Raw genomic sequence first — 12443 nt, 5'->3', positions numbered from 1 at the left:
CTCAGTCAAAACAGGATAAAACAGAAAGCATACTTAGAAGTTCAAACAACTTAAGTGGAGAGCATTTTAGATCGTGAGGAAATATGCTCGTCTTTTCTATATACGCACTCGTTTTTATTTTTGCTGAAATTACAGTACATTCAGTGACTCAAAATGTACAATATTACACTGGCTTAACATACATCTGTAAAAACCCCAAGACAAGCTGTGATGATAGTTGAGATATTCATGATATGCTAATATTTATTTCCATTAAAAGAAAAAAAAAAAACATGTACCTTTATTTAACTAGTCATGTCAGTTAATCACAAATTCTTATTTACAATGATGGCCTAACGGGGAACAGTGGGTTAACTGCCTTGTTCAGGGGCAGATAGACATATTTTTACCTTGACAGTTGGGGGATTCAATCCAGCAACCTTTCGGTTACTGGCCCAACACTCTAACCACTAGGCTACCTGCCGCACCAACATCTGACATGCTCCGGTACTTTGGCTAATGGCACATTTTTTATTTTTTTACTCCCGCTTTGGGCTGGATGTGTCACTGTGTAGTTCATACACGCATCATCTATGAGCAGAATTACTGTCTAATCTCAATTATAAATTAAATCCCTAGCTTGAAAGCGACTGTTTTCTGGAAACTGTGCAGTGCCATTTTCCCTACATTTACCCCCATGTGGGCCAACCCCGTAGCAATTAAGAGTTTCAGCCCCTCGCCATTTGAGTGACAGCTATCAAAACACACACAGTAGAGTGAGGGAGCGAGAGCAATAATGTGGTGGACATATGACGTAGTACACCACTTTCGGGGGACTACTTTTGTCCAAAACTACTGGCTAACAAGTACGCAAAAGTACCAGAGAGGACCTTTAAGTGAGTTCTATGATGGGTAACCTCCAAGTCATCCCCCTGTAGCTAATTTCCAGAGAGACAGACTAGTGAACGAGACTAGTGAACGAGACTGCCTGCATCCCAAATTCCACCCTATTCCCTTTTATAGTGCACTACATTTGACAAGGGCCCATAGGACTCTGCTCAACAGTAGTGCACGATGAAGGGAATAGGCTGCAATTTGGGACGTAACCTATATGATGAGTACGATTTTTAAGGGATGTAAACATCAGAATTCCCGTCAACACCACAACAAGCAACACAAATGCATACGTATAATTCCCATAAGTGTGAACTTCTTTCATTTAGGCTGTAATGAAATAAAAAAAAGAAAAAATAAAATGACACGTTCATGATCGCGACAAAAAGACCCCTTATTAAACGTTCAGCAGTATTTCTCACGGGAAATTCAGAATACTATATTTGATTTATAATAAAGTGCAAACTCGACAATAGTTCAAACCTGCCATTATTCAAAGCTAGTATAATTTCCAGAATTGTGAACTTTTTCCATGTAGACTGTAATGAAATAAAAACATGAAATACATGTTCAAGATCAGTATTTTCTCATGGGAAATTCAGAATACTATATTTCAGCAGCAATAAAGCGCAAACTCAACAATTGTTCAAACCTGCCATTACTCAAGGCTAGTCGAAGAGAGCAACTATCAGTAAAGTTCTCCCAATGCCATGTGACTTCAACATGATATCCAACCCAGTCTAATCTGCGCCCAATCAGTCCAACCCACTCTGATCTGGGCCCACTCAATCCAACCCACTCTAATCTGGGCCCACTCAGTCCAACCCACTCTAAACTGGGCCCATTCAGTCCAACCCACTCTAATCTGGGCCCACAGTCCAACCCACTCTAATCTGGGCCCACAGTCCAACCCACTCTAATCTGGGCCCACTCAGTCTAAAAACTCAAACCGTTGGTACAACCGAGACAAGTGATAAATGAAATAGCCGTTGTGATATCTGGAAGCTAAGTAAGATGAATAAATCCAGTGCCCAACTTGAGACAAATGTAAGAAATAAAAATGCCAACATAAATAACATCAACTGAGAAATAACAAAATGGTTTTAGCTCTACAATAATACACATGGTTTTGTATTTTCTCTTTACAGTCCCTCAAGTTCATCAGTATTACAGTAGGTGATCCAGTCAGCTTGCCTTAAAATGTAAATTAAGCTTTACCTTTTAAAAACCAAATAAAAAGTGAACTTTCAACTATTACATCTTGTCTCTAAGTGTAGTCAATCAGTAAACGGTATTCAACTGTCATTGTCATAGCTACATATACAGCAGTGATGACGATGGTGATCATCAGACTACAGGTTGTTGTGTTCTGTCTTATTAAACACAGTCGGTCATTTACCATTCTATTGGAAATAGTCTAGTCACGGCTGTGCTTAAAACATACAATATCTTCCTCTTCGTAAGGCCTATAGAATGAAGATATCATTCAAAATGGCACTTAACTGTTATTTAAATGATATTATTAACCCGGTGGTTCGAGCTCCGGATGCTGATTGGCTGAAAGCCGTGGTATTTCAGACCGTATACCACGGGTTTTGACAAAACATGTTTTTTTTACTGCTCTAATTACATTGGTAACCAGTTTATAATAGCAATAAGGCACTTCTGGGGGGTGTAGTATATGGCCAATATACCACGGCTAAGGGCTGTATACAGACACTCCGCGTTGCGTCGTGCCTAAGAACAGCCCTTAGCCGTGGTACATTGGCCACATACTACACCCCCCAGAAGTGCCTTGTTGCTTAATTTGATCACTTAAACAACTTGAACAACTTCCAGGATGTTTTAACAATAAATGTTACGAGAATGCGATTGCTCAATATTCAATGATTTGGTAAATTATTCAACATAAAATAATAAAACATGTAAGATAGGTGTTCTTGGGGCATAGCAGAGTTTAAAATATAAAAGTATGTAATAAAATTAAGAAGTTAAAAACATCGAAGCTCATGAGGCACAGAGAGAATGAAGCTCATGTCAGAAGAATATGTTCTCTACTTGGCTATAAAGCTACTGTAGAAAATAGTTGATTTACAGTTATATTCCATTAAATAATTGTTCCACAGCAACCAATAACCACAACAGTAAGCAGACTCACAATATCAATAAATGTGTAATCAATGGACAACGGAGCAAGTGAGAAAAACATGTCTGAAGCCAGGGTGAGGACTTCTGGGTTTGATTGTTTGACAGCAGTGGAGGCAGTGGTGACACCTTAAATCGGAGGAAGGTACCATCCATTCTACAATGAACCCGTCCTCAGATTTCTCCACCCACCAGCCTCCACTGTTTGCCAGACCAACAACTGTCAGATATCCTCCTCTTCCTCACTAGATCTCTCACTGGACCTGGAAGAAGGTCACATCCAGATTGTCATGTCTGCCGTTGCGTTTGATGATCTCTGTGATGGATATATAGGTGCCGGTGATGAAGCCGATGAAGCCGATGACAGAGATCAGGGTGTTCTTGATGATGACCCAGGGAGACAGACCTTCGTTGTGGTAGGTGAGGATCTGGAGGAGTGGCGGGAAGATGAGAGCCAGGAAACTGCTGCTGATGGACCCCACTAAAGAGATGACCAGGTCCAGCTGGGGGATCAGTATGGCCAGAACACCTGGGGAGAGAGGTTGGAATAATACTGTGAAATTAGGAAAATGATAATGCCCTTCTAGTGTTACAGCTGTCTGAAAAGACCACCTGAAATTTCAGCCTGTTTTGGTTGGATGGAGTTGAGCTTCCATGGTGACGTCACCATTCAGTGAATTATTTAGACTAATAAGAAAGAGTTCCAAATCTCTCTGCCAATAAAACAGCTAATTTGTAGTTTTCCTCCCCCGTTAAACCACTCCCAGACAGTCCTAGCAAAAATCTTGCTTGAGAAATTGCTCTTTGCTAAGCTATTTTTGACCATTTTAAATTTAAAACAAAATCACAGTAAGGTATTTAATTATTACCTACAAATGATTTGATGTTGAGATAAAAACAGCTGCATTGGACCTTTAAAGTCTGTTGTATAAAAAGGATAGGCTGACTATGTTGATGTACTTAGTGTTGGCATAGTTGATGGTGGTATTGCACCTTAAAGTTGTTTGTCAACCACCATATAAAGTCCAAAGAAGAAGAAGCTTGAAGGAGGAGAGAACTAGAAACTTGATTTACCCTTTTATCTGTGGATGAATTCTCAGAGTATAGGAACCTTGTGCATTTTCAGGTAAAATATCAACCTAATGAATATAGTTGGTTAAGAGTTTGTTTTGATATTTCAACCTGCGTATCCTGATCGTGTCTGGTGTGTGTGGACCGGGTCTAGTCAGCATGTTAACCTACCAGATTGACATTTCACTACATTTTCATTGAGTGTTCACACTGCACTGAGTGCACACAAATTGTTGACCAAGTGTGAAAACACCCTAAAACATTTTAGCCTAGTTCATTTCAGTAAAAACAACAAGAAAAATTGAAATCACAGAGAAAGTGCCCTAAACAAAATGTCAAAACAGTTGCTGAAGCAAAAACCACAGAAAAAAATAAACACTACGTTTGAGCTAAGAACCAGGAATAATGGTCGCGGCGCCGAATGGCTTATGTCGCGGCTCCGAATGGCTTATGTGGCGGCTCCGAATGGCTTATGTGGCGGCTCCGAATGGCTTATGTGGCGGCTCCAAATGGCTTATGTGGCGGCTCCAAATGGCTTATGTGGCGGCTCCAAATGGCTTATGTGGCGGCTCCAAATGGCTTATGTGGCGGCTCCAAATGGCTTATGTGGCGGCTCCAAACGGCTTATGTGGCGGCTCCAAATGGCTTATGTGGCGGCTCCAAATGGCTTATGTGGCGGCTCCAAATGGCTTATGTGGCGGCTCCAAATGGCTTATGTGGCGGCTCCAAATGGCTTATGTGGCGGCTCCAAATGGCTTATGTGGCGGCTCCAAATGGCTTATGTGGCGGCTCCAAATGGCTTATGTGGCGGCTCCAAATGGCTTATGTGGCGGCTCCAAATGGCTTATGTGGCGGCTCCAAATGGCTTATGTGGCGGCTCCAAATGGCTTATGTCGCGGCTCCAAATGGCTTATGTCGCGGCTCCAAATGGCTTATGTCGCGGCTCCAAATGACAACGTACAAAACAGGGACACAACCATCACCTTCTGCAGGGTGCCAATAGAAGAGCAACCGCGTTGGGCTAAATTATCAAAACTCTGAAAAGGGAGAGGAAGAATAAATTAATAATGTTCACTGCTCAGCGCTCGCTTATTGCCTAGTTTAATGAATAAATCAATATACATCCATTGTGAAACCATAATTTGAAATAATTGCAAGTACACATTTTGGGTACTATGGGTAGAACAGAAAAGACAGGCAGAAGCAGCAACAGTTTGAATGAGGTTCAGAGCCAGGTTCATTTGTTATTTTTATTTTGTGTGTGTATATATATATATATATATCCATTTGTTCGTTCATTTAAAATGTGATGAACCACCTTGTTCAAATCAGAAAATATCCCTTCTAACGTCTGCTAACAGCACTACTTTGGCTACAAACCCCAGTCATTTTGGACAACAGAATAGCTTTAAGACAGTGTGCATTAGTTGACAGCAGAACACGAGGTATCACTATACATGAGTTAGATAAATGATTAAACACGGTTGTGGCTGAACGAAGCAACAACCTTACTGAGGCATGTTCAAATAGCCTTCATTAGATATACATGATGCACTGGAGAGCTCCCTTCAAACAAGAAAGATAAGAATGAGGTCGACTGCTAGCGGCGGCGGGGTCCAGTCTACTGCTGGCGGCGGCGGCGGGGTCCAGTCTACTGCTGGCGGCGGCGGCGGGGTCCAGTCTACTGCTGGCGGCGGCGGCGGGGTCCAGTCTACTGCTGGCGGCGGCGGCGGCGGGGTCCAGTCTACTGCTGGCGGCGGCGGCGGCGGGGTCCAGTCTACTGCTGGCGGCGGCGGCGGCGGGGTCCAGTCTACTGCTGGCGGCGGCGGCGGCGGGGTCCAGTCTACTGCTGGCGGCGGCGGGGTCCAGTCTACTGCTGGCGGCGGCGGGGTCCAGTCTACTGCTAGTGGCGGCGGGGTCCAGTCTACTGCTGGCGGCGGCGGGGTCCAGTCTACTGCTAGTGGCGGCGGGGTCCAGTCTACTGCTAGTGGCGGCGGGGTCCAGTCTACTGCTAGTGGCGGCGGGGTCCAGTCTACTGCTAGTGGCGGCGGGGTCCAGTCTACTGCTAGTGGTGGTGGGGTCCAGTCTACTGCTAGTGGTGGTGGGGTCCAGTGGGCCAGCCTACTTCAGTGGCATTAAAAAAAAGTTAATTTGAAGTCTTCAATCTGAATGGAAGCAGTCTGAAATGACCATGGATCTGCGAGAATAAAAGCGTTGCTTCTTGACATTTTCCCACAGCCTTGACGTCACATCTGGCCATTCAGATATATGGACTGATCGTTAATTGAAAAGGTTAAGGAAACAGGGCCATGTAGTTCAGTGCCATTTTGAATGAAAGAACAGAGCCTGAAGCTGAGAACATTGAGGTAACGTGATTATTGTTCACATTGATCATTGCATGGAACATGTCAGGGGCCGAGGAAAGACCGAGACGATAGGGTTTTTCAAAGATCTGATTTACAGTGCATCACCCCTTGACTTTTTCCACATTTTGTTATGTTACAGCCTTACTCTAAAAGTGATTGAATCGTCCCCCCCATCAATCCACACAATACCACATATTGACAAAGCAAAAACAGTTTTTTTTTGAAAAATGTATGTATGTATGTATGTATGTATGTATGTATGTATGTATGTATGTATGCATACACACCACATTTACATAAGTATTCAGACCCTTTACTCAGTACTTTATTGAAGCACCTTTGGCAGCAATTACAGCCTCAAGTCTTCTTGGGTATGATGCTACAAGCTTGGCACACGGTATTTGGAGAGATTCTCCCATTCTTCTTTGCAGAACCTCTCAAGCTCTGTCCGGTTGGATGGGGAGCATTGTTGCACAGCCATTTTCAGGTCTCTCCAGAGAGGTTTGATCGGTTTCAAGTCTGTGCTCTGGCTGGGCCACTCAAGGACATTCAGAGACTTGTCCCGAAGCCACTCCTGCGTTGTCTTGGCTGTGTGCTTATAGGAGCGTTGTCCTGTTGGAAGGTGAACCTTCTCCCCAGTCTGAGGTCCTGAGCAGGTTTTCATCAAGGATCTCTGTACTTTGCTCCGTTCATCTATGCCTCGATCCTGACTAGTCTTCCAGCCCCATGATGCTTGGCATTCAGGCCAAAGAGTTTCATCAGGCCAGAGAATCTTGTTTCTCATGGTCTGAGAGTCTTTAGATGCCTTTTGGCAAACTCCAAGCGGGCTGTCATGTGGCTTTTACTGAGGAGTGGCTTCCACCTGGCCACTATCATAAAGGCTTGATTGGTGGAGTGCTGCTTGTCCTTCTGGAAGGTTCTTCCATCTCTACAGAGGAACTCTAGAGCTCTGTCAGAGTGACCATCGCATTTTTGGTCACCTCCCTGACCAAGGCCCTTCTCCCCCCGATTGCTCAGTTCGGCATGTCGGCCAGCTCTAGGATGAGTCTTGGTGGTTCCAAACTTCTTCCATTCAAGAAAGATAAAGGCCACATTTTTGCAAATTTATTCAAAACAAAAATACCTTATTTACATAAAAGTATTCAGACCCTTTGCTATGAGACTCGAAATTGAGCTCAGGTGCATCCTGTTTCCATTGATCATCCTTGAGATGTTTCTAGAACTTGATTGGAGTCCATCTGTGGTAAATTCAATTGATTGGACATGATTTGGAAAAGCACACACCTGTCTATATAAGGTCCCACAGTTGACAGTGCATGTCAGAGCAAAAACCAAGCCATGAGGTCAAAGGAATTGTCCGTAGAGCTCAGAGACAGGATTGTTTCTAGGCACAGATCTGGGGAAGGGTACCAAAACATTTCTGCAGCATTCAAGGTCCCCAAGAACATAGTGGCTTTAAATGGAAGAAGTTTGGAACCACCAATACTCTTCCTAGAGCTGGCCACCAGGCCGAACTGAGCAATGCCAAGGGACTTCCCACTGACAAGAGCAAGGGTCGGCAACAGGCAGGGGTCAGCAATCTCTTATTGGGCTTAGTTGTAGTCAATTTGCAGTTTACAAATTATTATATAATTATGTTTAGGCCCCCCCCCCCCCCGACTATCCGCGCCGACAAAAATTGTCCCGACTACCCCCAGCCTAGGGGCTTGAGACTTCAGTCAGACTCACAGGTGAAGTGATGTTTTCAGACTCCAGCCAGATGCAGTACTACACACTGAGGCAATGGGGATGGTAAACTGCCCTGGGGGCTTCAGACAGAAAGACAGAGGTCATACTCACAGGTGAAGACGACGAGCCCAGTGCGGATTAGGAGATCAACCGGCAGTTTCCATCTCTCTGAGACACGGGACACCACCGGAGGAATCATGATCTCAGCTGGCACGTAGAACTGAAGGGCAAAGGTGATGTAGATACCAAAACAGTAGAGCAGTTTTACAATCTGATACATCCTGGAGAGAGAGAGAGAGACAGAGAGACAGGTTAAAGTCAAAAGCAGACACACAGCCACCATGGTTGTGAGCTGTAATTTTTCCAATTTTTTTCCAATACAAACAAATGACAACATCACACATTCTCAGACCCATCTGCTCACACCCCCATCACTCTGCCACATGGGCTCAAACTGCACCATTTTGTTTCTCTCGGTCACCCACACACTTTCAACATTTAGATACTAAAGCATTTGACCTTTCCATTGTGTTAATGGAGGATTGGTTGATATCCAGTTCAAGAATATGTTTTTCAAGATGACTGACAGGAAAAGTATCATCCAACCCATCAATTGCACCCTCATATGCCATGTCTTGAAATATGCAGACAGTAGATCTCCAGGAAGAGGGTTGGGCTGAAAACCTACAGCACAGTAGATCTCCAGGAAGAGGGTTGGAGTGAAAACCTACAGGACAGTATAGATCTCCAGGAAGAGGGTTGGACTGAAAACCTACAGGACAGTATAGATCTCCAGGAAGAGGGTTGGACTGAAAACCTACAGGACAGTAGATCTCCAGGAAGAGGGTTGGACAGCCCTGATTTAATAATCTAGACCAACAGGATCTCGTGCGCTTTTGACAATGATTTTACATGAGGCCTAATTCACATGATACCTAAAATACTTACATCCACTAGGCTAATAAATCACATGTTCCTTTTGATAATTTAACTAACCCATTTCATGTAATTTCAAGTTACCCATTTGAAGGGCATGCAAAAGCCATTTCGAGTTGTTGAACGAGAGCGTTGCTATAACGGTAATATTAAATCAAAACTCCTCAATCAACCGGTATAATACTGTATGATTCAGTGCAATGTCTACCACACCGTTAAAAAAAAAACAATGGTGTTAAATAAGGTTATGCATGCCAAACATATAATGCAAGTATTAATAGTAGGTGAAGTTATCGTGTCAGGTGAAAATTATAGCTATCAAAATGTTTTACCGTAGCAACATTTGATGTACAGTCACATTCACCTGGGTTGTCTGAAGCGTGCTGTAGAGTTCACAGCTGGCGATGCCACATCTGCGGGCCAGGTGTAAATCGTTCTGCAGCCTAACCCATTATTGGAATACAAAAGACGCCATCCACCCTTGATGGGCTATCAGCAGGACAATAGACTTGCTGAGTTGATTTATATTTTTTTGGGGGGGGGGGACTTGAAATGTATGTTTTAGGTATAACCAGGCCTGGAATTTCAGGGCAAGGCCATTTGCCCTTCAAGAGGTGCCCAATCTGCCAGGGCATCAAGAACAAATGTAGCCAAACTTTAATGAGACTTAATTACGCAAGCACGCACACAAACACTAAACACCTATGATCCCCCTGTTCTTTCCCATATTAACAACCCATGATAGTTGTTGCATCTTTAGATCTTCCCTCCTACATTTCTGAATGGTATTTTAATCTCTGTCATATGAAATAGCTCACATTTGCAGTGTACTTTAGAGAATGGTGTTTTCCCTCTAATTGCATTTTGGAACATTTGTGCTTATAGCCTGCATACTGCTGTGTGCGTATTGCTGTGCTTATAATGTGAAGAAATAGCCTAACTAGAGGTCGACCAATTATGATTTTTCAACACCGATACCGATTCTTGGAGGACCAGAAAAGGCCGATACCGATTAAAATCGGCCAATTTTTTTATTTGTAATAATGACAATTACAACAATACTGAATGAAAATTTATATTAACTTTATATAATACATCAATAAAATCGATTTACTCTCAAATAAATAATGAAACATGTTCAATTTGGTTTAAATAATGCAAAAACAAAGTGTTGGAGAAGAAAGTAAAAGTGCAATATGTGCCATGTAAGAAAACTAACGTTTAAGTTCCTTGCTCAGAACATGAGAACATATGAAAGCTGGTGGTTCCTTTTAACATGAGTCTTCAATATTCCCAGGTAAGAAGTATTAGGTTGTAGTTATTATAGGAATTATAGGACTATTTCTCTCTATACGATTTGTATTTCATATACCTTTGACTATTGGATGTTCTTATAGGCACTTTAGTATTGCCTCTCCTCGCTCCTACCTGGGCTCGAACCAGGAACACGTCGACAACAGCCACCCTCGAAGCAGCGTTACCCATGTAGAGGAAGGGGAACAACTACTCCAAGTCTCAGAGCGAGTGACGTTTGAAATGCTATTAGCGCGCACCCCGCTAACTAGCTAGCCATTTCACATCGGTTACACCAGCCTCATCTTGGGAGTTGATAGGCTTGAAGTCAAAAACAGCGCAATGCTTGAAGCATTGCCAAGAGCTGCTGGCAAACACACGAAAGTGCTGTTTGAATGAATGCTTACGAGCCTGCTGGTGCCTACCATCGTTCAGTCAGACTGCTCTATCAAATCAGACTTAATTATAACATAATAACACATAGAAATACGAGCCTTTGGTCATTAAAATGGTCTAATCCGGAAACTATCATTTCGAAAACAAAACGTTTATTCTTTCAGTGAAATACGGAAACGTTCCGTATTTTATCTAACGGGTGGCATCCCTAAGTCTAAATATTCCTGTTACATTGCACAACCTTCAATGTTATGTCATAATTATGTACAATTCTGGCAAATTAATTACGGCCTTTGTTAGGAATAAATGGACAGTTCTCAATGAGCCAGGTGGCCCAAACTGCTGCATATACCCTGACTGCTTGCACGGAACGCAAGAGAAGTAACAATTTCCCTAGTTATAAGAAATTCATGTTAGCAGGCAATATTAACTAAATATGCAGGTTTAAAAATATATAGTTGTGTATTGGTTTTAAAGAAAGGCATTGATGTTTATGGTTAGGTACATTGGTGCAACGACAGTGCTTTTTTTCGCGAATGCGCTTGTTAAATCACCCGTTTGGCGAAGTAGGCTGTGATTCAATGATAAATTAACAGGCACCACATCGATTATATGCAACGCAGGACCCGCTAGATAAACTAGTAATATCATCAACCATGTGTAGTTAACTAGTGATTATGTGAAGATTGATTGTTTTTTGATAAATTTAATGCTAGCTAGCAACTTACCTTGGCTTCTTGCTGCCCTCGCGTAACACGTAGTCAGCCTGCCACGCAGGCTCCTCGTGGAGTGCAATGTAAGGCAGGTGGTTAGAGCGTTGGACTAGTAACCGGAAGGTTGCAAAAACAAATCCCCGAGCTGACAAGGTAAAAATCTGTCGTTCTGCCCCTGAACAAGGCAGTTAACCCACTGTTCCTAGGCCGTCATTGAAAATAAGAATGTGTTCTTAACTGACTTGCCTAGTTAAATAAAGGTGTTAAAAAAAATAGAATTTAAATGGCAAATCGGTGTCCAAAAATACCGATTGTTATGAAAACTTGAAATCGGCCCTAATTAAAATCGGCCATTCCGATTAATCGGTCGACCTCTAAGCCTAACAGTTTAACATTAAGCTAAACGATGTGATCTGTTACATCAGACTCATTGCTTTCAAATGGTTTTTTTGATGTACAGTTGTATTAATTTGGGATCTATCGCCTCCCACAACTGTCCCAGAGTATGTTTACAATATTTATTTCTCGCAAAGAAGAACAAGTTGGCCAATAGAATAGGTCAACTGTTGTACTATGGGGGGGATAGTAGATTGACATACGTAGGCTAGTGCTGTTGTACTATGGGGGATAGTAGATTGACATACATAGGCTAGTGCTGTTGTACTATGGGGGGGATAGTAGATTGACATACGTAGGCTAGTGCTGTTGTACTATGGGGGATAGTAGATTGACATACATAGGCTAGTGCTGTTGTACTATGGGGGGGATAGTAGATTGACATACATAGGCTAGTGCTGTTGTACTATGGGGGGATAGTAGATTGACATACATAGGCTAGTGCTGTTGTACTATGGGGGGATAGTAGATTGACATACATAGGCTAGTGCTTTTGCTGTTCATTAACGCTACTCATCTTGTTGGC

At 42.8% G+C, this 12443-nt stretch overlaps 1 protein-coding gene across 1 annotated transcript in view; it reads right to left on the bottom strand.

Annotated features, from left to right (window-relative positions):
- Positions 1–2810: 2810 nt before the first annotated feature.
- LOC115167262 (proton-coupled amino acid transporter 1) overlaps positions 2811–12443 on the bottom strand; it is a 38523-nt gene continuing 28890 nt past the window's right edge. The window contains exons 11-12 of the mRNA XM_029721506.1: positions 8295–8464; positions 2811–3547 (exon numbers count right to left, since the gene is read on the bottom strand). Of these exons, the coding sequence (XP_029577366.1) occupies positions 3273–3547; positions 8295–8464 (445 nt within the window). The 3' untranslated portion in view covers positions 2811–3272. The remainder of the gene's footprint in view (positions 3548–8294; positions 8465–12443) is intronic.

Source organism: Salmo trutta, chromosome 3, assembly GCF_901001165.1.
Source record: "Salmo trutta chromosome 3, fSalTru1.1, whole genome shotgun sequence".
NCBI lineage: Eukaryota > Metazoa > Chordata > Actinopteri > Salmoniformes > Salmonidae > Salmo > Salmo trutta.
This window is presented reverse-complemented; position numbering and strand designations above follow the sequence as displayed.